The 26,884-nt window shown below is 38.7% G+C and overlaps 2 protein-coding genes across 2 annotated transcripts in view; both read left to right on the top strand.

Moving 5' to 3' along the window:
- LOC139726076 (uncharacterized) overlaps positions 1–22,672 on the top strand; it is a 129,684-nt gene extending 107,012 nt beyond the window's left edge. Inside the window, exons 5-7 of the mRNA XM_071637158.1 lie at positions 15,025–15,128; positions 20,654–20,766; positions 22,660–22,672. Coding sequence (XP_071493259.1) covers positions 15,025–15,128; positions 20,654–20,766; positions 22,660–22,672 — 230 coding nt within the window. The remainder of the gene's footprint in view (positions 1–15,024; positions 15,129–20,653; positions 20,767–22,659) is intronic.
- Positions 22,673–22,787: 115 nt separating this feature from the next.
- LOC139726077 (E3 ubiquitin-protein ligase TRAF7-like) overlaps positions 22,788–26,884 on the top strand; it is a 48,464-nt gene continuing 44,367 nt past the window's right edge. The window contains exon 1 of the mRNA XM_071637159.1: positions 22,788–22,793. Coding sequence (XP_071493260.1) covers positions 22,788–22,793 — 6 coding nt within the window. The remainder of the gene's footprint in view (positions 22,794–26,884) is intronic.

Consider the following 26,884-nt stretch of genomic DNA (forward strand, 5'->3'; position numbering starts at 1 on the left):
CAATCAAAAATAGAAAAGAAAATTTTCTTATATGATTATGGTAATGCACCAGTGCTTAATCATTATTATCTATATGTTATGGCATATATTAATCACTAAAAACTTGTGACATTTTACTCATAGCTGAAGTTGCCCCCTGGTATATAATGTAGTGCATAATTTGATAATTCCCTTACAGTGTAAGTCCTACTTAAGCCCACCAAAATAAAATGAACTAAACTAATAGGAAATAGAAAACAGCAAAATAACTTTAACAAACTACAACTTTTTGAACCATTAGAGTGAGTCCACCAAATTCTGTTAATTCATAGAAAGGTAAGAGGGCCTCTTTTATCCATCTGCAGCTCACTGTGTTAGAGTTAGATTAATCAACCTGTGAATAATGTTAGTATTTACTTCTGACCACACAAAATTTCCAAATGACGTCTTCAGAAACACAATCATGACTTGGCCTATAATTTTCCTACAAGTTTCCTGTCTCTGTCTTTCTTCTTTGACTTTGTCTATTTTCTCATCCTGAGTGTTGCCATATATTTACTCACAAGAAGTGTGCATCTTCTCTTTTGCAGTAAGTTGTATTTTGACTGCCTGAAAGCAAATTATAAAATACACTGTAATGGCACTTGTATGAAAGGAAACTGGATTGTATCAGCAAATGATAACATGAAGAGTAAAGGTAGAAGCAGAAGCCCATTGACTTTAATATTTAAAATCTTCTTAGGATGAGAAAGTATAGGCCTAAATGTTACATTTTAGAGCTGTATCACAATTACTGACTGGGTAAATGTTCATCACAAATGGTGTTTTTGTCTTTATTCCTTTTAAAAAGAAAGGATTAAAGAACAAATTTCGAAGGGTAGCAGATGCTCTGTATCAAATGGGCATGAAAATCAAAATACATGTCTCTGTGGAGGAAAGATCTAAGAAACAAAGGAAAGAAGGTCATAGTCATACACTTACCATTATCAAAGATAAAGGACTTGAGGATGAAAACAGGACATGTTCAATAAAAGGTCAGACTATCGACTTGGTGATAATATTAATAAAGCCTTTAGCATACAGAAAGATCAAAGGTGTCACATTCAGTGGGCATCCCATGTCAAGTAATGACTTCTATCACATTGTGTATGATCCTTCTCTTAAATTCTTGATCTTTTCTCACAAAAATTATCCTGTTCATTTCTCTCTGTCAGTAGCAGTGCTCTCTTTTCCTTTTAAAGAAATTTTATGTCCTTCCTCTTCTTTGTAACCTTTGTTCAAATTATGCTGCATCACACCAGGGAGGTGACCTCCCTGATCACACCCATTCAATAGTCCCTCATCACTATACTTAGATTTTGTATGAAACCATGAGACTTTTTAGCAAGAAAATATACAAATTGATATCTCAGAATTCAGTATGATTTTTATCATTTGAGAATGTGTATCTGTAGCAAACCTTATAAAGTTATCAGTTAGCACAGTCTCCATGTACACATGTAGTTCTTGTACATGAGAAAAGGTGAAGGAAGGGGGGAGATTTTCAGCACAAGAAGTCTTGTCAAGCGTGTACTCTGATGTCAGGACTCACTGTCAGAGGCAGCCAGCTACACTGTATGCTGAGTCATGTCAGTGTATCATACCATACAGATATTTCAACTTTCACTCCTTTACTGCCAATCACTAACACTGTTAAGCTCATTGATAATGCCCTGAAGCTATTTCATGAACAGTTCACATACATATTGGCACGAAAGTGGGATATGTCATTCTCTTCCATATTAGATGTGCTTGTAATTCCGTTACCATGTAATTCTGTTACCACAATTACAGAAGAACTGAAGGAGATATTTCACAAAATGTTTTGTGACTTTTCAGGGAGTCACATGTAGAGCAAAAATTTACAAGGGGAGAAAAAATCAGTGATTAGTTTGTTCAGGAGAAAACTTTTCTCAATTTTATGGTAACAGAATTACGTCAATTTGTCAGTAGATTTTGAAAATTTCTCAAAAAAATATAATGAGAGTGACTGAATGCTTCATTAAATGTGATTGTTGAAGCATAGGAAGAAAGATGTGGAAGTATGGATAAAGCAGAGAGATATTTAAGTTTTTGTCCCCGCCGAACGACTTCGAGCAGGGGACTATGAAACGGGCTCCGTACGTGTGTGTGTCCGTGTGTCCGTCCGTCCGTCCGTGTGTGCGTCCGTGTGTGCGTCCGTGTGTGATCAAAATCTTCAATTTGCTACTTCTCTGTCATTTATGAGCCAATTTTGATTCTGTTTGCCTTATATGATAGCACTACATGGGAGCTTTGAAACTTCTACACAGAATTTCAGTCGTGACCTTTGACCTTGACCTTTGACCTATATTGTACATTTTGCTACAAAATGCTACTCCTTCGCCATTTCTAACCCGATTTCGATTCCGTTTGCTTTATGTGATGGCACTAGGTGAGGGCTTCAAAACTTCTACACAGAATTTTGACCTTTGACTTCTTTGACCTTTGACCTTGATTTTTGACCTGTATTGTACATTTTGCTACAAAATGCTACTCCTTCGCCATTTCTAACCCGATTTTGATTCCGTTTGCTTTATGTGATGGCACTAGGTGAGGGCTTCAAAACTTCTACACAGAATTTTGACCTTTGACTTCTTTGACCTTTGACCTTGATTTTTTGACCTATATTGTACATTGGCTACAAAATGCTACTCCTTCGCCATTTCTAACCCGATTTCGATTCCGTTTGCTTTATGTGATGGCACTAGGTGAGGGCTTCAACACTTCTACACAGAATTTTGACCTTTGACTTCTTTGACCTTTGACCTTGATTTTTTGACCTGTATTGTACATTTTGCTACAAAATGCTACTCCTTCGCCATTTCTATCCCGATTTCGATTCCGTTTGCTTTATGTGATGGCACTAGGTGAGGGCTTCAAAACTTCTACGCAGAATTTTGACCTTTGACTTCTTTGACCTTTGACCTTGATTTTTTACCTATATTGTACATTGGCTACAAAATGCTACTCCTTCGCCATTTCTAACCGGATTTCGATTCCGTTTCCTTTATGTGATGGCACTAGGTGAGGGCTTCAAAACTTCTACACAGAATGTTGACCTTTGACTTCTTTGACCTTTGACCTTGATCTTTTGACCTATATAGTACACTTTGATACTAAATGCTACTTCCGGCGGGGACATATTTTACGCACCGCATAATTTCTACTTTTTCCTTGTTTCATTTTAAATTTTCATTTAATATTGTAAGATTTTAGATAAATACAATAAATAGTCTTCCAACTTTAAAAGTGTGTACAACAAAAACGAGGAAAGTTATTGGTAAAGGGTTTTTTGTTTCCGTAAATACAACAATCCGTCTGTACGTGAAACTGAAATTTCTGAGCATTTACTTAACTTTGAATTTTGCTGTTTTTGCCCATTTCCATACGGAATTGCCCTTAATGGTCAGATAATCACTGAAGTGCTGTCCTGTCAAAATCCTAGCTGTCTTACCCCCAAAATTAAGCCACCATGACATGCCAAAGGAAAGGCTATCCCGTTCGATATAGTGCTTTGCCTGCCATGTTTTGTTGTTGTTGTTGTTGTTTTTGGTTCTCCTGAGCATTTGACATTTTGTAGATACGAGGTCTTGTCGCCCCAGCGACAATAAACTCTGTCCTTTCATTGAGATGACCAGTACAATGCTTTGATCGATGATCAGTAACTGTGTAGCAGAATGCAGCAGAGTATACAGACACAGGGTCTGGGAGTAATGAACTGAATGCCTTGGCACGAGCACCCTCCACACGTGCTGCGAATTTCACCGAGATGCGTCCATCATTGTGCCCGTTCCCTTGGATTTCCTGGAGGTGGGGCGATTTTGATTGATATCGCCCTCGCTGAACAAAGGCACGGGATATGGCCCATCCACTGGTAGGAACTTATTCACACTTCTCGTGTCAGACTTTTCGCATCAAGCATTAATCTCACGACTCTATCGCCGCAATCCGCTCCAAACGTTCCAAAATGTGAGATTAATTTGCGCGCAACTCTGATCAACATGGCGCGGATGTTGCTGGAGGGGGAGGTGGGATTAGAGTCAAATGCGTAAAAAAGGGAGAAAGAATGAGAATGAGGGGAAACAGAGGGAAAGATTTGTGACAGAGATGTTATCCTGGATTTGTTTCGGTTGCATGTTTTGGCTTGCGACTTGGCACATCTCTCAACAAAGCCAGTCATTGTCGCCTCCGATCTGCAGTACCAGAGATGCATCCACAAGTGAAATAAAAAATTTCTAGTCATCCTCAAAAATCCGTTGCGACTGGAACTTGTTTCAAATCCGTGCTCGTGACTGAGCACAGCGGCATTAGTGCTGCTACCAATCGGAAATAGTGGGCTGTCCCTCCTTAACCCCTCAAAAGTGCTCCAGGGAAGAATAATCTTCCTTTTTGTCTGTCTGTAAGATCCATTTTCTTCTTTTTTTAGTTTTACATTGCAGGCTTTCTTTTTTTTTTATTGAGGGGGTGCTTTCCCTTTTCTTTTTCCTCTGTGAAATGGAATGAACTGGACTGAAATGAAAGGAAATAAATCAAAAATGAAACAAGGGAGACAAGAAATCAAAATGAGCATAAAATGCCTGAAGCATATATCTCAGTGCAGGTCAAGAGTGCAGTCTTCATCCAAACTTCCTTCTCTGAGATGAACACGAGATTCTGACTCCATGAAGGATCCAGAATTAACCACCTGTTAAGTGTTTGATGCTGTCTTGTTTTATCATTCATTGCCAGTTTTTCATAGGGTAGAATAGGAACCTTCTCTCTCTTATTAAGAGCCATCCGTCTGGTCGTATACCATCGTTATTTATTTTTTATTTTTTTGGTTGCAGGCTTATCATAAGCCTCAGAATGTTTTATCTTTAAAAACTGATCCTCAAATTGGCAATGCATCAAGACAACTAAAGTTAATTTTCCTGTCTTAAGGTGTCAAAATTTGTGGGTTTTGTTTTCTGTATTTGTGCAGTTGTGATGAAATTTGCAAGTTCCATTTGTGACTCTGCATCACAAAACCATCAAAAAGTCACCAAACATGCTTTGTTGTTGTTGTTGTTGTTAAGGGCAGATTATGAAAGAGCAGCCTACCGCTCAAACTGAAATTGAGCATGGTCAATCAACACATTCTATCCATTACTGATACCAACATTCAAAGCAGTAGCATCATCCTTTCAAAAGTTACTTGAAAGTGAAGAGTGTGTAAAGGACTTTTAAGAAACCAAAAGGCATACATAATCACACTATTCTACAAAATAAGTGTTCTAGAAAAACTGCTTCAAATGCAAATTCCCATTTCTTCTATGATCCCAAACTTTAGTATGATGTAGAAGAATTAAGCATTGCTCTTTCAGAAAATATGAAAAGCTAAAATTTGAATGGGTTGACTTGTTTTACCTATTTTGAACTCTCGCATATAATCAGGACGTGCGACTTTTTGTTGGTTTTGTGATGCACAGTCACATTTCATCTCTTTCCTAAAAGGAGGTATGCAATGAAACTTGAGAGTTGCCAAGTTAATGATTACAGTAATGATAATTTCTGCAGCAATTTCCCCAGGAATAAATGGGTTAATAGATGAGATATTAGTGTACAATGAACCGATCTACAAAGTTACGTGTAAGTGATGCATGTATAACTTCATATTAAGAACACACAAGTTCAGATTGCATGCAACTTACAAACGCACTCTACAGAAAAAGTTATCATATGTGCAACCATGGTGCAACATAGAGAAATCTACCGTGACATTGAATCATTGCACCAAGGAAATATGTTTCACTTCTTCTTTTCTTGTGCCATCAGCCTTCTCAAAGAGAAATGTGAAATAACTGTCATCGAAAGTCCAATGCTTTGTAATCACCCATCATGTTCAAAATTATTTCCACTTTAGCAAATATCAAGCTCCCAATAATGAGTAGAAATAGGTGGGAAATCAAAACATTGTGAATCTTCAAATGGTTCTCGTTTTCTGAGAAGAGTGATCAAAAGTTACTCACTGATTTATACTTCAGCAGATGGCTTGTTGAATGAGCTCTTTATAATGCCAGTCAGTCGAGGGACTATTTCAAATGATTGCAATGGAAAGAAATTTCTGTTAAACTTCTGAAAACTTAATTTTGGCTCCTGAATGGAATTGTCTTATAACATTAAAGTATAAGTGATGCAGAGATCCACTTATCATGTTTCCATTTTTTTTTTAACAAGATTGCAAGGAATCTAATGAAATGACACGTTGGCTTTGTATGTGCATAATTTCTTGTACATGTACATCATCTTACATTCGAATGAGCCTTTATCCATTTTGGGGGAAGTTTTCATATATTTTCTCTACGATAGATTTGCATTGACTGAAGTAAAGATACCGGTATCTTGTATCCTCTGCCTATGACTATGGATAGATTAATACCCCCCCCCCCCCCCCCATCAGAGCTGTAAACATCTCATGCATATTTTTTTTTTTTTTTTTTTGTTTAAAGAAAATTCAGCTCATGCTGCAGAAAAGACTGAAAGTTTTGTGGGGAAAAAAAAAAACTACTCAAAAAGATATGCACACAAATGTTTCCCATGTGAAGGTAAAATCTGTGTACCAGTGGTGAAAGGGTCATTTCACCCGCCCAGCTGAGCTTTCGGGGCCACCTCGGATCTAGTGACTGGTCATTTCACCCGCCCAGCTGAGGTTTTGGGGCCACCTCTAGTGACTGGAAGTTGGAAAAATGTTTTGTTCTGTGTTCACCATGCCACTAAAATGGGGGTACAAAAAGTGAGCGCCTTTAACATTCATGAACTTGAAGTGTTTGGTTTTGATCCGGAAGAGTGTCCCAACTGTACAGTTTTCAGGGCACATTTTAATGAGTCGAGGGGGTCCCCCCATCAACAACATTGTCAGCGGAGCGTGTCGAGCGAGAAACGTGCATGCAGTGACACATGCGGGACTGGGAGGGTGCTATATGAAGATACATTGTCGCCTCTTTTCACAGTTTTGTTTTGTCTCCTTCACCCCTGGGAGCAGTTACTAAAACCATGCCACGTGCATATAAATGGAAGTCGTGCTCTCACCATGAATGGAAACCATTCGTGCAGTGCTCTCTGAATCAAGTACCGCAAGCGAAATGGGATGTTGTAAAACTTTTATCGGAAAAGGATGGGACCAAAAGTCATCATGCCTGATATCCTGTAAAGTTAATCCCACTTTTAGCTCTTTACCTCTTGTGTAAGTCTGAACCGCAGAAGACAAGGGGAAAAAAATGGTGGTCAAAGTGAAAAATTGCTTTTTTTCAGGGTCAACTTCAAGCTCACTTTGCTTCCAACAGAACATGGAAAAGCAACCGATGGTCTAACAAACTCTTGTAAAGTGAAGAATTGAATTCAGTACAGCACCAAGCTATCATGCTCAAATGTTTTGGTTCAGAAAGCACGAACTGATAAATTGGAAGATAGAAATGCAGAACTCATGTGTGTCATGGAATGTAGCACAATAGACCACTATACAATATTTGTGAAGCTCACACCTTCACAGCTGTAGGTAGATGAATTACCCACATTACGTCTTGAAATTGGGTACAAAGTATTTTTGTGTAGTCCTTACAATTGCTTAATAGCTGTAGATTGAAAACCAGCTCTCAGAGTGTTTCATCTTGATTGAGTCCCATTACAACAATCTTCCCACCTAGGACACAAGAGCCTCTCTGTTGCCAACTTTATGAACTTTTCAGAGTTATCTGCTGGCCGAGTAGGGCACTTTTTAGATGATGATATCAGAAGGAGACAAAATAGTCCCCATGGAGATGATCATAATGGCAGTATTCCATTAAAGTTGCCCAATTGGTGATCACAGATCACCCTCTGTTGTCATGGAAACGTCAAGACGTTGAGGTATCTCATTCAGAAAGCCCCAGCATGTTGTCTGCCCCTGGTGATTTTACCTCTTTTGAAACACTTGATTCAGTGTCTTCAGTGATCCAAAGTTGGAACTGTGCTTCAGAGACTTAAAACAAAAACAACAAGAGGAAAAGAATGAAAACTTGTCTAATTGCCACTGTTGTGACCCGCATGGCTGGAAATTGTCATAATGATGTTACTATGTGGTTTTCCCGAAGTTCATCCCTTCTCGCTGTGCTCGAACCTTCACTGGCGTTTATTTGACACCTCCCCACGATACGGACGTTTCTAGTCATCCCTAGCAGGTGGGCTGATGGGGGGGGGGGGGGCGAACAGGTATTCTCATAAGTAGAAATGGACAAAAGACTGATAATACCAGATAAAAACTATTGGCTGAAAGTTTGAGCATTTCCCACAGAGGCAGTAACTTCCCCTGCCGTCTGAGAGGAGGAGATTGAAGCTCGACATGAATGTCCCTCCGTCATCTCTGTGCATACCAGTGGCAGGATCATAGGGAGGAAGGTATCCATTGTGCAAACCAATTTGTTTTCTGCATGTGGGTTTCCCTTCTTATTAATTCTTTTTTTTTTTCTCCTGAATGGCCAAGCATGTGATCATTTGTCTTCTCCATCTTTTAAAGAGGAAAAAACAAACTCAACGACCAAAAAGAGAGTAGTAACATCGAAAGAGAAGACCAATCAGAATTAATCTGACCCGCTGTACTTTTGTGAAAGTCAAGTCAAGGACAACAAGGACCTATGACCTAGTGGTGGTTATATATTAGAATATATTTCTGTCAGATTACATGCTTTCTATCTCTTCATTCATATGCCATTCTGTAGTCGCTTATATGCCATGATTTCTCTGACAAAAGTGTATTTTAACACAACAGTGCTATAGAAAGATGGTCAAAGTCGCCTCTAAAATGTAGACATTGTCATTCATTGAAAGTGTCTATGTATGACTTGACTTGCTAAACACACAAGTATTTCGTATGAAGACCCACCATTGCAATAGCCAATGTAAAGTTGTCAAATATTGTTTGCAAAAGATGATATTTTCTATTTTTCTAGACTATCAACGTTCCTATGATGTAGTAGAATCATGCCCACAGATTTCCAAAAACCTACTCTAGATGCACTTTTGAGAGAATTATCTTTTGAAACTTCATTTCAATCAAGCAAATAGGAGATACACAAATGCTAGCCCTGTTACTTTTCTGCAGTATTTTGCACTGGTTTTTTGCCCAAAATACTTCAAGTTTTGTGGAAAATAATGTCCTTTTTAATCACATTACTACACATGTATGCCTATTCCAGGAAAGGCAGAAATACTGGTTTCCACCAAAAACACACCCTTTTGGCCCTCAGAATCCCGTAATGCTATGTACAGGTTTGGAATCCTTGGAGATAATACAATTAAAGACATCTGGTAAATTCAAGACTCCATAGTAATAGACTTCAGAAATATGTTATGAATTACTTTTTTTATATGTCTACATAATTATTATGCTTTGTATGGCATTGGGCCACTTTTCAGTATGCCTAGCAAGAGTCATAGGGATTTCAGACCACATGTATAATTCATTCGTAATTTCTAAAATTGTTTACCTTTGGCTCTGGTCATTTAATTACTGAGCTTTGATTGAGCAGTAAAATGCCATTGTGAGTAAAAATGCCTTCTGATGTAATTGGGCATGGTCTGTAAGAGCACCCAACAGCCTGCATGTGTCGGTTGGAGCATTTTACACACGACATTCCCTTGAGTGGATTCAGACAGGGTTTCTGAGAAGTGTGAGCGGAGAAAAAAAAAAGTGCAATCAGTACCATCAGTAAGGAATTAAAAAACAGCTTGTAAGTGGTTTACAATTAGCGTGGTCTATACAATGCTTTGCTAATTGCATCTGACAAGCTGGGACAAAGGTTAGGAATGTAGTTCTTTTCTTTTGGCATTATGTTGTGAATACTTGTATTTTTTCCTTTCCCCATTTCTAAATTGCGACACTGTAGCATCGTCTGATTTGCGGGTTCCTACGTGTACGCGAGCCAAAAAGTTGACCTTTGTCGAAAGCTGCATTACCCGGAAAGTCAATGAACTTTCTGGTGTGCTTTCACAATTTAAGCTGTTGTGTTGGTAATATGCACTATAGGCATGGTTGATGTGTGCAAAAATTCTGCAAATGATGCAAACAACTTTTGGTTGAACATGTTAAACTTTGCTCAAATCTCTTTGAGCACTTCAACATATCAAAAACCATTTGCCTTTAAAACATTATCGAATTCCTTTCCAGTCATGCCTCCCTGTTCCTTTCTCTAGGTTTCTTAAGGTGACATGCATGAAATTAGTTCTGAAAAGTAAGTTCTCCTCATATTGACTAAATTCAAATTCTTTCTGACTTTGCCCATTTATGAAAGCAAGAGAATATTAAGTAGAGGGGTGAAGGTTGAGATGTGAATTTTCTTCAATTTGTCTCCCTTGTTTGGAGGGAGACAAATTGAAGAAAATTCACACCTCAATGCCCATATATATGTGGTACGTGTAAATCATGGCATTTAATTTACTATTTAAGTACACTGTATGTGTGCTTTTTGTACACTTAAAAGAAGAGGACCCCACCCTCAAAAAGAAGAGGAGAAATTAATTGTGCTTTCGAGTAATACAGAGATGATCAAGAAAATCATGTTCACTGCACATAGCCACATTGCCACAAAGCCGGCAATTAACCAAGGAGCTGATAGTGTCAATATTGTGGCAACTGAAGTGGCTTGCGGTCTTTTCTTGTCTGAATCACTCTTAATGAAGTGTTCATCCTGGAACCTTCCGCCAAACATCAACATATTTGTCAGGCAAGACATTTTTTTTTTTTTTCAAAAAGATTTTTCCATTGAAACTTCATAGTGTATTGCTATGGTTTTGAGGAGCTCCTATCACTTGTTATTGACTTGAAGACTCTTGTAAAGGGAGTACCTGGTAGTTGCTTTTTTTTGCCAGTCTATATTCTAACATTGAGTACTAAAGTGCACTTTGATGTTCAAGGTTTTTGCTATCATCTTGAAGAAGCTCACTGTCAGGTTGTATTAACAGTCAACTCTTTGTGTAAATGAATTGGGTAATAGCATAGCCTTCAGTTGATATAAACATTTTATATATCTAGATCTGAAATTTTGGTGGCAAAAAAAAAAATGTATTGGCCCAAAATAAAAGGAATTATAATACATTTTGAATTGTACATTTTGTAGTTGCCCTATCGGGCCACCAAAAGATAAACTTTTTGGAAAGTTGGTAGCCCAACATCAATTTTTAGTGGCCACCACTAATGTTGAGCCCTGTATATTCTTTTGTGTGATGATTACATGAGATTTTTATTCCTTACCCCTAAAATCCAAAGGCAAAAAGTAAGTTGTAAATGTTTTGTGAGAGATCTTCTTTACCTCTAAATTGGTGTACCATTTATGTTGTGGTTTGAAAGGAACACCTGTGAAGCGATGCATACAACTCTGGTGTCAACATGAGATTATACGTCATGATTAGTAGCAACACACCCTGCCCAATACAATTACCATGAAAATGCAAACATGACGCTAGGAAGGGGAGGGTGAGATGGGTGGGGGGATGAGGGAGGGGGGCTTTGAGATGGGAATTTGTTGGTGAGGGGGTGGATTGGTGTTAAACAGGAAATGTGGATGATCTCCCACCAATCATATGACATCATCATGTCCCCCCACCACACCCCTTTTTTCTCGCACAGCTATTGCTGGGACCCACTGCCGGGCTGCGGTCCCGCGCGGTGACTTAGCGGGTCCGGTCGGTGCAGCTAGAGGACTGTTTGTGTTTGCCCGGAGCGACCTGGCCGCTGCCGCCGCTGTTGGGCATGTGATCCTTCATGTATTAGTCCGAGGCCAGTTGGACCGATAAGGGGATTAACAGGGGACTTAAGTGGTCTCACTTTATCACACACAAACACACATACACACAGACACACACACACACACACACACACATTGACTTCAGTGATTACAAAAATTTGTGTTGTGGAGAGTATCATTACATGCAAAGACAGGTCACCGGAGTCATTACACTTTGAAGAATGAGATCAATTTTCCTTTTAGATCGTGGAGCACTGTCATAAAGTAAAAGGATTGAGAAGTAACAACAACAACATCAACCAAAAAAAGTCCAGACAATGAAAAAAAGTTGAAGATACTTATGCTTAGAATTATATCATATTCATAAGCACCTGCACAGAATGTTAGACTAATCAGTCACGGAAAACCTGTTTGGTGCATTTAGAGAACTTTGCTTCTGTAACATTTTGGAATGGTCTCTGAAAGATGACTGGAAATAAAATGAGTTGCCTTTTAGTTACGGTTTATTCTGTTTTTAATTCTTTTTCCCCCGTCATATACATGTGAATGTTCTGTAAATATGAAATTGAAGTGTTTTTTTTATGTGTGTGTGTATTTTTTTATTGTTTATCTTGTGCTTTTTTAAACTGAATAAAGTGATAACTTATTTCAGATCTTGATAAGATGGCATTCCTGAGTGAAATGGTGACCATTCAAATGTGATGCTTAATTCATTGGACCTCATTTTCATACAGAGGATTAACCATTGGTAGTAAAGATTTTCATAATATTCAATATGTGGTAAACCGGTGCAGTTTAGTAATAGGGGTGCAATTCATGATACAACATCCTGACAGGTCTGTGAATGACCAGGTCTGGGAATGACCAGGTCTGCATGAGTGTGCTGAGAAGTGGATTCTTTTTTTTTTCACAAGAGATGCTTGGAAAGTTAGAGGATCGATACAAACTTTTGATCTCATCAGGCAAATGTGAGATCGGGGGATGTGCAATGTGGAGAGTATATATCTCGGGGAGCTCGCTCTCACCGCGATTGACAATAATCTGTCTCGTCTTGTGAAAATCTGGCGGACTTGAGCCGCGAGCGTGACTGTGAGATCGGCCGTCATGTACGCAACCACTGTGGGGGTCTTTTCTCTCCTCTAATATTATCCTTCCTGTCGTAAATCCTGGAGCTGCGCTTGTGCTCTCTCTCTCTCTCTCTTGATTTCTCGTTACACATGTCTAGAGCATTCATCTGGCTGAAATGGGCAATTTTGTGCCATGACACACACACACACACACACACACGTACGCACACACATGCATCCCTATGTGTTCTCACATACTTCTTTTTTTTTTTTGGTGCCGAGTGCGCAGAGAAGGGTCTTCCATTTTGATGAGGGGAGTCTTTCCGTCCTCTCTTGGTAACTTTTCCTTGTCTTTTCCTGGCATCCTCTCTCCCTCAACCGTGTGTTTCTAGCATTATGCATGGTATACTTGGAAGTGGGCCAAACAAAAACGACTTTTTTTTTTCCCGTCACCGAGTACGGGAGTTGCGTGAACCATGTGTATGGATGATGTCAGTGGTGCATTAACCAATGTGTAGTGGCACGGCGCTTTTTAACAATAGAAGGGGGAAGTAAATCTAGCCCTAGTGTGTTGGCGATTAGCATAATTAACGTTGATAGGAAGGGAATTATGTAGTTTGCTCATGGTTCACCGCTGCATAGAAAGTGGAGGAGAAATAGAGAGAGAGAAGGAAAAAAAAATACTCGCACAGAAACGTAAAACGCCAAGACGTTGCGAGGGGGAGTTGTTGCCCGGTGCCAAGTTGATGCGTGTGTTGTGAGTCGCATTGGCCGTGCTCGACTGTGTAACTGACTGAATTTGATTGTACATGTACCTGCTGTAAGTATTCTACGTTTCTTCGCTAACCTGTGTGTGTGTGTGTGAATAGCATGGTGTTGGAGCTGACTTCCAATTTCAGATTTCATAGTATCATGTCACTTGGTAATTATTTTTGCAGGTCTCATCAATGCAACTGTTCTGATTTCCCATGATTTTGTTTAAAAAAAACACAATTCTGGCTCCTGATAAGACAAATACACACATGTAACATCAGTCAATAGATCCAAATTGTATGATTTTGATATAAGATTGTTCATGACTCATGGATATTTCAAATTGCTACTACTGGGACTTTCTATTTAAAGTGTTTATTTATTCATTTTTTTTTATTTTTATTTTTTTTTTGCAGTCAATAGATCCAAAATGTTGATTTTGATATTGTTAAAATATGTGTGTCTCAGAAATATTTGAACTGTTGCTGCAAAGGCTTTTTGTATTAATCTTTTTTGTTTGTTTTTAATGCAGCATATTTCGAGTTCAAATGTTGTGTATTAATGTTAGTATTAGCATCAAAATGTCCACGAAGTTATGTGAATGATGATCAGATAAATTCCTATGAGTTTTCCTCAAATGTCTTATTGTGGTTGACATTGACAAAAATATTTGCTTGTGCGATTTCATACAAACATGTAATGTGGACTGTGTTTGAGAAGGCAGTGCACATGTGCTAATGTGATTTCGTTGTCTATTGGTGCATGATTAATGCTGTGAGTTGGATATTGTGCAGAAATGTATCGTAAGTGTGTGTGGATTTGTAGCAGGAAAACTTTGAGTCCATTTTTGTTGTTAGGAAAAATCAGTTATGCAAATGCATGGTTATTACAGTGTCTCACAAACAGGACTTTTGAGTCCACAGTCTTAAATGGCAGAGAATATTTTGGTGGCAGATATTATGGTGGTTTTTTTTTTGTGTGTGGATGGATATTGTGGAGGAAAAATCAATTTTTTATATTTGAGCATATGAATATTGTGGGGAAAAGATCCATACATATTATGTGAAAGTATGACCTTATAATGTAGACTTTGTGTTCTGTGTCTATTTTTTACAATTCACTGTCATCATACTACAATTGTACATGTGAATGCTAATTCATCTTCATATGGCATGTATGCACTGATTTTGAATCAATAACCTTTTTTGAATTTGATTTATTGTTGTTTTTTTTCATTTTGAATATGTTTAAAACTGTATAATGATTTTTTTTTTGTAAACTTTAAAACTGTGTGCCCAATTTTCACAATTGATCCTATCACTTCTGTAACATACTTTGACTTGACTATAAAACCTTCAGTCGTAGCAGGCACTTTATCCTCCAGTCAGATCTTCAAATTTCTCCATCGTTCTCTATCTCCAAAATTCCAGGTTTGGGAGAGAATCTAGTTAACAACGCACTGGGCCCTCCGTCCCCCGGCTTCAAGAATCGCAGCTCTTCGAGTCTGTCCTACAATGAAGACATGGACAGTGCTGTAAGTTTACCAGTCTCTTTTAACTCCCTTCCCCTCCATCTCCTTGCCCCTCCTTCCCATCACCCCTACAGAAGATATCATCAGAGGTAATGGTTCTTGGGTAACAACACGCATACACTTTCTACCGAGCATCATCCAAAGAGTACCAGTGTGCCAGATCCACATGTGTTACATTTTTGCTCAATCTACAAAATTGTACGTGTGTGGGGGTTTTTTTTTTAATAATTCTGTGAGAAATTCAAGTATTCCTTGATTTTCAATGATATTTTTCTTTTTTTTTTAAATTAAAGTAATAAGTAATAGATAATAAGTTATGTAAGCTGTACCCATTACTTTTTTTTATAAGCTATTTTCATTGTGTTATTTTTGAAAAGGGCCTGTGACAAGTGGTGTTCATAAGATTTAGAAAGGGATCTTTTTGTCAATCAAAGGTCCATTTTTATTGCACAGCCAATTATTTTTTTCATTTAGCAATATGTTTGCTCCATAATTACTTGTTGATTATATTTAATGGCCCTTGCAGAAAAAGAAGAAGACAAAACCTGTAATGAGTACGGTAAAATGCAATGTCCTCTTATGGCATGTTTCGCAGATACTTTAACCAACCAAAGAAATTATTGCAGCTCTGTATTTTTTTTTCCACAATCATCAATAAAGACATGGAAGAGGTTTCAGGTAATTGAACATTTTGAAAACATAATGACTCAAACCACTACTGAAAATCTAAACACACATACGTAGAACCTTCCACACTTCATGATAGATGCCTTGGCGCGTCCTACGAACCACGTCTCACAAGATATCTTCTCCCGCAGCCCCCCCCCCCCCCCCCCCCCCGATCACTCCTGCCCAGAACTCTGGCTTGCAGACTTGCTGCTGAGCGTGTTTATCTGGCTGTAATTCAGTTTAGCTCTTGAGGAAATTAAAGTGATCCCCTCTTCCAGTTCCGTTTTAAAATCAGGTGCTCCTACAATTCCTCCTTTTCCTTTGGCTGGCACTTGCCCCAGTCAGGAATTTGACTTATTGGTGCCTTATTTCCTCTCTTTTTTTTGTTCTCGTCACCAGCATACTTCCCACCCACTCCAATTTGAGCCAATTTTGGCTGATTTGGCCCCGGTTTTCTGAGGCATATCTTATGGTTCCTCTGTGTCACTCACCGGACACCTTTCCTTTGCGTTTTTTACCCACCATTTCCCTCCCCGCTGAGGTCTCTTGTGTGGTTGCCGTCGTCACACTAAATACCGACGACGCGTCGTAGCAATATGGGTGAGTAACTTCCCCTCTGAGCTTTACCCGCTCGGCGCAGGAAGGAAAAAAAAAACACAGAAAGGGAGAAGTGCCGAAAACTCATTCACTCATTCCCACGGCAGTGGTAAACAGACTTTGAGCCGGCGTTTACTGCGTGAGTGAGGGGGAAGTTACTCAGCTACATATTTTTGCCTTACTCCAACTTCCACGAACGAGCGATTTTTACGTTTCCCGTGAAATTCATGCATGACATTTTCCCAGTCTGCATTCCGTTGCGGTGTTTCCTGTTTTCTCCCGTGCGAAAAAAAAAAAAAAAACAGAAGACAGGGAAAAAAAAGTTGATAAACAGCTGTTTGGTTGGGAGTGAGACTGCTACAATAAGAGGCATTATTAATCAAGATTTGTGATTCAGTTGTTCATCTGACTGACTGCAACAAGTGTATCTACCCCCATCAATTTTGGCAAGTGTGGCCATGTAACAATGCCGGCATTCGTTTGCCCCCTTTCCTTGGATTTCTCGCGTCGGAGCAGCGGAGGAAGTTGTGTGGGAAACCTGACGGCTGCGCTCCGGGGAAGGGTAGCGTGGCCAGGCCCACGGTGTTACCGCTGAAGGCACCTAGGATGGGTAGCCTGGAAGAAGAAGAGGTACGTTGTAGCATCGGCTGTCTTGTCTGTTCGTCTGTCTGTATGTCTCTCTTTCTGTTCGTATGATCGCACCTGCAACAGCGACCTTCTGCACCCCAAGGTTTGGTCTGCCAGTGTACACATACAGTGGTGTAATATGTAGTTTTTGTGTCACCCAATGGCAAATCTGTTGAGTGAATCTATGCAGGAATTCAATAGGCAGTGCACAGCAATATCAACATTTCTAGGATTCCTTGAGATACTGTGTGTTTCTGTAACTTTGGTGACATTATAGGCTGTCTTGAATGTTTTTGTCAATATATAGTTTATACTGATGATGCGATAAAATCAGTCACATCGCAACTATTAGAAACAATAACAAGCTCAAGATGCTTCTAGCATGTTTAAGATTCCTTGTAATATCAATGAAGGCATTTCTGCCTCAAAGTGACGATTAAAGTAAGTATTCTTTGAGGTCATGGTTGATCAGATGAACTGTTTTCTGTCTGCGTTCATTTTTGTGTTGGTTAAAGTACTGTATAAGCTGGTTATTTTTTGCGTACAGATGTTTTCGCGAATGAGGAGGTCTCAGACTTTTTTTGCGAGATGTTGCTTTCACGAATGGAAACCTTGGCTATTGTAAGCGTACTATATTGCCATAGCGCATAGCAAAATTTTCATTTGTTGTTAAATTCATGGTCCAAGAGTACTTCGTGAAATTCGCAAAAATTAAAACCTCGTGAAAATAACAGCTTATACAGTAGTGAAAACATACAACACTTCGTGCTATGCCCGCAGCTACACGTATTTCTGTGACTGTGCAGCAGTACGATTTGGCATTGCAGGAATATTCTGTGCTTGATGTCTTGTAGCATGCAGATTCAGTTTTGCGAGTGTTGTACAATGTAATTTGCATGCATTTTTGTCAGTCGTGTGCAGAGTATTGCAAACTAATTTTGTTTAAAAACCATATTTCAATCAGGGCCCCATTTCATAAAACTTGTAATCAGTAACAAATTATGATAAGCTGATGAAATCCTTGCATCTGATTGGCTGAAAGCAAATTTGTCATAGATATGTGGCAGTTGTTTAATACTGATAACATGTTTTATGACACGGGACCCAAGACTGTCTTGAATTCATGTTTAATCCATTTACTTCAGTGTGACACAATTCCATGAATGTCTTGATACATTTTAAACCAGGAAAATGGATGTATAGCCTTTGCAGACCTTGGCAGCATCTTTGATAACATCAGCACCCTGATGCTATAATTTACTTGCTACTGAAGCTACATGAATATACAAATTTGTGTACCGGTATATATTTTACAAGTTACTGAAGTTGCGTGATACAAATTTGTATACGGGTATAGAATATGGATGTATATTAACCCATTGAGGATGGGCTGATTTTGCTACAACACACATATCACATAGACACCTGCCCGAGTATGCTCGGGACTCGTCCTTAACAGGTTATTGTGAATGTAACTATACAAACATTCCGTAGACATCAGCACCAAGAATTTTTGATGACGTCAACACCCTGTTGCTATAATACTAGTTACTGAAGTTGCAATAAGTTTGTACAGGGATATAACGCTTGATGTGAATGAAACTGATATAGAAACGTTTTGTAAACATCTGCACCGAAGACCGTTGATGACATCAACAACTTGTCACTGTAATTCATTAGTGACTGAAATTGCATGAATATACAAATCTGTATGTATCCAATATATCTGTCAGTAGAATATAATATTACTGGTATCCGTAGTCACTTGATATTACAATGCTACTTTGCTGGCCCTGAACAGTGTGTGAGGGGCGAATGTTTGTTTCCGTTTTTGACAATATATTTGCACGTTGTTATTTTTGCAGTCAAGAGCCTATTCGCAAATATTAAACCACAGCAAAAAAGATATAAATAAATAAACAAAAAAATTATCATTTACAGTATTGGTCTCTATATAGTTATGTAAATATTAATTTTCTGTGGAATTATGTTTAAAAACCATATTTCATGCCAGTGCTCTTGTTTTGTACTGGATTAAAATGGGGCTTCTGAGAGATATCAGGGATTAAGATTGTTGTGAGACGGAAGTGCAAGATCAGACATGCATTTTAAGAGAGATTACTGGATTTCACCACACATCCAACCCCTTGAAAAAGTATGGCAGAGTATCAACATTTTCATATAATCATTTTATTTTTCAGTATGTGCTTAAATTGTGTCTTCATGTTCATGTGTGCTTGAAATGTCAAATTTGGTGAGAGGATCAAAAGAATGTGAAAAGTTCATTAATACAGAGTCAATTTCATTGTCATTTCTTTTCTTGTCACATTTTATTATTATGATTGTGATTATTATCTTTGTAATGAATATGATTGTTACTGTTCATTATTATCATCATTATTTATTCTATTAATTATACCTTATCCTTATCTTTCTCTCTTTCTGGGGATGGATTTACAATGTAGGTAGTCATTTCTTATTTAATGCCTTCAAACTTCAGGAAGGAGTTCACCTTGAAATTCATGATTTTCTTCCGTCGAGATTTTTTTATCATGGCTACTACTGAGACACTGATCAATTCAGTGCTTATTTACGTCGATGTAGGGCAATTTGTCAATCAGTTGCAAAGTTCACCTTGCTTTAACTTTAATGCCATGCTATTCTTTGCCCCCTCCCACTCCGGCATTCTTTTGTATGGATACAGATTTCAGGTTATATGTGACAGCTCTGATCTTGTTTTCTGTTTGCAGACGTACTGTAGTCTTCTTTAGATAGTAGATGTTTTTGTGGGAAGATACAAGCAAATTGTATTACGGTGATTTCTTCTGCCATAAGGTATATGCTGTATTTGTCTATCCTGCATTATCTTCTGTGGATTTTGTGATTTTCCAAAAACATGGTTATTTGTTCTGTATTATGCTAATTAAAATGCTAATTTATGCATAATATTTTGTGCATCAGATTTACGGCTCTAAATCCCTAAATAAAGCTTTAAATGGGCTAATGTTTTGTTTAATATTCTTTGTAGTATTATAAATGAATTTACGTGAAAACTTGCTATATTGAAATGAATTTACATATTTAGCCGAACTTTGGGTTTTTTTTTTACTTTTGTTTTTTATTGTTTCCTTTTATCTAGAAAAGTAATGGTAACCAAAAGGGATATTATTTGAGAAAAACCAGGAAAAAACATTCATCTGACACATCTTATAGAACCCATACATTGTGCACACACAAGTCATTGGAAACTGCCATAGGGCTTCAAAATGTGCACAAGATGTGAAAGAAAAAGTCATTAGATTTCAGTTAAAAAGACTGTAGCATTTTAAACTTATTGCAAAACAGCCAAGGGGGGCTTATTTAAAGATTAGATTTCTTGTATTGTATGAACCTTTCTTGGAAATGTCCAGTGATATCTCCTTTCACATGATTGTGGAAGTTAAAGACAATCGTTACAAACCTAACCTCTTACATTAACCCCATTCATACTCAAGAACTGTTGGTTCTTTGATCATGATGAAATAATGATTAAAAAAAAATATATATTTTCATGGAATATGCAAGACCAATGTGTGTCTCTATGTCTCACGATGTCTGTGTTCTCTTCTTCTTCAATTCCTTCCCACAATGCACAGAGTGAGGCCCTCGTCTTTGTGGAGCCCCCAAACAGAACCCTGTTCTGCCTTCTCTGCCGTTCAGTCTTCCAGGACCCAGTGATTACCCAGTGTGGGGTGAGTGTGTACATGCAGTACGTGTTAACACTTTCATTATTTACACTGTGCTGTCATCAATAAGTTCGTATACATACAGTGGGTGATTTCAAGTTTGGTGCTAGTGTTAGTGCTATCTTGACACTAGCAGCCTCGGCACCAGGAGCAGTGATAAAACTGAACTTGAAATCAGTCAGTGTAGGTTGACATCAGAATTACTGTATGAAGATGTATTTCTGGTAGTTGGTATTGGGCCTGGTGTTGAATGTCGTCTGCTGAACCGAGCTCCGCTGTGTGTATTGGCGATTTAGGGCTTTTTCCCGATTGACCAACATGAGCCTCAAGGGATTATCATATTGGTCATTTCTAGTTTAGTGTTGGTATTAGTGTTGCAATGTGCAAGATGCACATTCACATCCATGGATGCCAAAGAGCCCTAATATTAACAGAAGGCAGTAGACTGCTAACTCTGCATACACCTTGTAATAGCTCCGTGATTGCGCGGAGTAATGTGGAATGAGATGCTACACAGACCCCTCATGCTAGCATACTAGCATATGAGCAGCCATTTAATTGCAAGGAGCAGCAAAATCAAGGGTGTAAACTCGCATAAAAGTTCAGAAGTTCAAGTACACCCTGTAAAAATGTTACTTGAGCGTGCAGCCACACACTCATGTGAAGCGAAGTCCACCATTACTATCCTAGTAGCCTATCAAATACCTTCACATTCCTTGACGGAGACTCAAGTATTTTGGTACAGCTCATGTGCAATATACCATGTCCAATTAGAAGACTGATTGGTGGGCTAAAAAATATTCTATGGCCCGTAGAAAATATCTCATGGAAGTGATTAATTATATTTTTTCCCAGTAATATGCAGCACTTGTGTTGCTGCTGAAACAGTAAAACTACACAAAACATGATGCACTTCAAAAGTGAATGCTGAGAAATGACTTACAAACAGCACGCAGGTATTACTACAACTATAAAAAAGTGTGTTGTTTGAAGGTTTAAAAAAAGTGACTTGCTACACATTTTACAATAGCTGAGCCTACTTAAACAGATAATCCGTCCCTTGATCACCGATTCTGATAGTGCATTGAAGAGGAGATTGAGCATTAGAAATGGTCACATTCATTTTTTTTTTTTTTGGGGGGGGGGGGGGGGAGGGGGTGAAAGCATGACTAAGAGAGACTGAAATCAAGTTATACTGTGAAGGTCTCGCTTAGTCCCACAAATATAAATTGGTGTAATGAGGGAGGAGAACTCCAAGCCCCCTGTGAAGACAGAATGTTAACATTACTTAGGTAATGTGTTCACATTCTAATTCATTACCATCAATCATGGCCCTTCCTGAGTGCGAACATTCATGGACAAGACAGACCACCTGACGAAAAGAGAGTACTGCGCTCCATAATTAGTCGTACAAAAATGAGACAAACGGGACAGTTTTGTTGTGGCAAACGGTTTCAAAAAGCAAAGATGCCCTTTCAGCAGGCTGACCTAAAACATTTAACGGATAGTGCATATTGTAGGTTTCTAATATAGTGAAGTAACCATGAGGCACCATGCTGACGCCACAGCCTTTTATTTTTGGCCGACAATGTTTTTGTGGAAAGGAAATAATCTCTTTGGAGGAGAGTGCATAGTAGACAGGTGAACTCTCCCCTTGAAATATACTTCACCCCTTCTACCCCCCCCCCCCCCCCCCATTCCCTTGTTTCCATTGCCCGTGGACATTTAATTGCAAAAGATAGACGTTGAGTCTGCCTAATCGATGCAATTAACAGCTGCTGTTCCCACTGGAAATGGGGTAAAGAATTAAAGAGTTATTTCGGAGACCACGAAGCAGAGCTCCGCTTCTTACTCACATACTCGGCAAAGTCAAGGCTATTTTTGTCCTATCTGTACTGTTGTCCTTCTCGTCTCAGTCCCATACATTGACTGCGCAAGGTATTAACTCTTCCTGTGCTATTGGTAATCAGTATGTGTGTGCAGCGTCAGTGGCGTTGTGGCACAGGAGCCCTGAAAGACTTAATTGGGGGAAGGATTGCACAAAATGGAGGTGTGGTGAGGTGCAACCACTGTCCTGCGCACTGCAGACTTTGCAGAGCCTTTGTAAGCCGTTATGCCTCAGTGCAGCAAAATGAAGTCAGCATCAAAGTGTGTTTTGAATCCATGATGTTCCTGGGCCAAATACCTTGTGATTAGCTCATAAACTCACCTGCTTTTTTGAGTCATAAAAATTGCTCTATTTTGTAGTACTTGGAGATACATTGTACCTATCTGGCTGAAATAATGCCATGCCTATTGAAATCATATGACGTTTCTAACCTATCTCGCCCAGATAGAATAAACAAATAGATATTGTATGTTTAACCTTTTTTGTATGTCATTATTAAAAAGATGTGTTAGTTTTATTACAAAACAATAAATTGTTTCATGATATCTGGACCATAAGCATCCTCATGACATGGTTTCATCAGAAATTGAACAGTAACCTAGTAAATGAATTGATGATGAGATGTGCAATTAATTAATGAATAATTTAGTAATCAATACGTGTATAAGATATCTTTGATGTACACTTGTATCTTTAAATTTGTGGATATGCATGAAATACTGTTCTTTCCAAAAAAAACATCAATTCTTTGTGCATGGATATCTCATCATTTCCAAAGTACCTATAGATGCCTGGCCCAGCACTGCATATAAAGCCGTTGCATCTCTGTTCATTTTCTACATTTTCTATCTTATACAAATGCATAAAAGTTGTTGACCAAAAAGTTCATCTCGGTGATGCACCGTTAGTCAGTTTTGCCCTTTCCCGTGGTATTTTTCCAAAGCTGATGACAAAGACATCAAATCACATTCATGTGCAGCGTGTTAATAGAATGGAGTGATTCGGGATATCATGTGTCTATGTGGCTTCTTGGTAAGCATGGGGGGCAAAGGGGGCAGAAGAGTTACTTCATAAGAGAGGCCCTTTCCAGAAAACCCTCCTCATCACACCCATTTCCTCCTGTTATACAACTCCTCGAAAGTTTCACCAATCCCGATGGACCCCGGTATTCGCGGTATATAGGCCAGTGATCTTGAGCCGTGATGTACCCCTGTGTCCGCACACAGAAGGAAACATGATAGATAGCAAGAAAATGACCTAAGATATATATATATATATATATATATTAAAGTTATAGGAGCGCAGAGAAATATATTAGGGCACAACCAAATCCCTCGCTGCCTCTCCTTTTGCTGGAGTCGGGAGCATGTGCCGACCGGGAACTGCTGGATCCAGTTTTGACCCATTTGGATCAAATTTACGCGCCGTCTCTTTATCGTTTTCGGCCTGTTCAGGAACTGTGTGCTTAGCAGCTCGATCCTAATCAGAGCTGACGGGCGGACAAAAGAAAATTGAAAAAAAGTGGAAGATGTGTCTGTTCCCTGTATCCGTTCATTCTCTCTCCGTCCTAAAGAGGAACATCCCCCTTTTTTCCCTCTACCCCTTCTTCTTTCGTGACTTCTGTGATGAATTTACTGATGAAACATCATTTGACGAGAGAGAAAGCTAGTGTCTAATGTTGTTTGTTCCAGTTGACCATTCTTCCTGTACCAATTGTGGTATGTTCTCTGAAGATGTATGCGAGGTAAAAGTTGGACGTTTGCCCAAGTTATCTGTGACCACGGACAAAATGAGTCCACAAGTGTCACGCGAATTGCTTGCACAGCATTCGTGGTGGTGCTCTTTGTCTCCGATGTGTGTCGGGTCAAAGAAGATTGTTCATTCACCGTGGGATTTAGACATCGACACTCTACCGATGCTCTCTATATTTCTCTGCTAGTCTTTAATGGCACATTTTACTGTGCATGATGATATCTTACACGTTTTGTGCTGTGTAGTAATACTCATTTTCTTTTCATATCAATTTTCTCCTTGTGACCCTAAATTGTAGTTATACAAGAGGGGTCATCTATCACAAACAAAAAAGAAGGGTTTAGCATAAAGCTGTCTTAATATTTGTACCTACAAGAAGACAACAGTTAAGAGTAGAACTGGAAATGTTATATACATGTAGTAACTGAATCAGCAAAGACATTGTATGAGTACATATCAAATGGTGTACTGTACTGCAAAATGGTTGTAAATTCGTTACTTACTGATGGGGTAGTGTGCGTAGAGACAAATTTGACTATGAGAGAATTCCTGAGCAATGCATTCGAATGTGTTAGCTGACATGGATTTGATTTGCTTCTGTACTCAAAAGTAATACTTTCACGTGCACACATCGATCTACATCTACCCTATAATTTTGTATTAGACTGTACTTGGGTAGTATATTGATTCATGACACTTTTCCGAGGTTTCACAGAAATCTGCTGCAATTTACTTTCCACATTGTACACGAAGATAATGGAAGCAGATAGAGAGAAAGAAAAAAAAACCAGGTAAAATCCGCACCAAATACGACGGGGAAATGCACATGCATTCTATATGTCCAGTTTTAGCTTTAAAGGGATGGTACAGTTTCAGTTGAGATGGGGCTGCAGGTTTCCAACATTTTTTTATGATGATTTTTGAGATGATGAGAAATCTCTTATGAAATATGAAAGAGCACATAATTGTAAAAGGAATTCAAAGTTTATTTGATGAAAATTGGTTTTGAAATGGCAGAGATATCAATAACAAAGCAATCGCTTTGTTATACTTTGTTTTTGGATATCTCGGCCATTTGAAAAACAGTTTTCATCAAATGAACTTTGAATTCCTCTTAGAATTGCATACTCGTTAGCGTTTCATACAGTGGTTTCTAAGTATCTTGCAAAAAAGTTAAAGGCTGAATCCTTACCTCAACCAATACTATGCCATCCCTTTAATCACCAACCAGGCCCCCTCCCCTCCCAGGTCTACTCTTACCGGGAAATTGATGATGCAAATCAGCGATGAATTTTTGCTTGGAGGCAGGTCAACACATTGTCCAGGCCTGAATAGCATTGTTTCTTCATGTTTTGCCTTGTTTCTGTCCCCCCCCCCCCCCCCCCCAGTTTTTTTTTTTTTTTTCATTGTCCTATGTCTTCTGTTACTCAGTCATTTTGAGTCACTGGCTTTATGAATGTAAAGTTTGTTGCATATATGAAAAAACAACAACAAACAGAGACTTATTTGAATGCAACAAACTCTCTCAGGGGGTATGTGGTTTCTGTCCGGTCATGAGCAATGTTTGAAGGAATGAGGGAAAGAGAGAGAGGGGGAAGCGAGAGATATATAGAAATATTTCAAAATTGATAAATAGAAACAAAATGAGCTGGGGAAGGAGAGATAGGAATATATAGACAGATAGAGTGAGAGACAGAAGGAGAGAGAGAGAGAGAGAGAGGGAGAGGGAGATAGGAAAAGATAGAGTTGAAGAAAAGAGCCAAAAGAAGTTATGCAAAGTAATAATAATAATAATAATAATAATTCACAATATTCATCTAGCGCATTATCACATGAAATGTCTCTCAGCATTAAAGAAAAAAATAGGAGAAAATGGCTTTTAAATCCTGAAAAGAATGGAGGTTGTACAGTTGGAGTCATCTCCATATTCCCACTAGGTGTGTCCAGTGCGTCACAAAGTCGTGATGGCTCTCGCATATCGCGTCATGACATGTTATTTGCTCGCACGCATACCACCGAGAATGACGACCGACTCATGAAAACGCATGAGGACGGGGTTCCCAGGGGAATGATTACATATCTCTAATTGATGTGAAGTGAGTGTATCCTCCAGTTTCTATCACACCGATGGATGTATTCCAAAAAGAAAACATGTAGAGGTCAGTGTTGAGCATACAAGGTTGAGAGCAAAGAAACGTGGCTGCAGCAAATGGCTGAAAAATATTGAACTTGAAATTTTCGCTTTACGCTCAAAAACATGTTTACCAACAGAAAAAGAGAGAAAAAAAAGAAAGAAAGAGCACTATCAAGATCATCGCTTGATTTCGTTATTATTACTAAAAGTCTCACGTTGATGGCCTGATGCCCACTAGGGGAGTCCATTTTGGAAGGTCACATGTTTAAAAGTCATCGTGCTATTGTAGCAGCCATACAAAACAGGGCAGATGGACTTGCTTCGACCACTCTCTGCACTTTTCGGAATAATGATGTCTTCCAATGAC

Source organism: Diadema antillarum, unplaced genomic scaffold, assembly GCF_040938485.1.
Source record: "Diadema antillarum isolate AM-2024a unplaced genomic scaffold, OU_Dant_1.0 seq00000079_RagTag, whole genome shotgun sequence".
NCBI lineage: Eukaryota > Metazoa > Echinodermata > Echinoidea > Diadematoida > Diadematidae > Diadema > Diadema antillarum.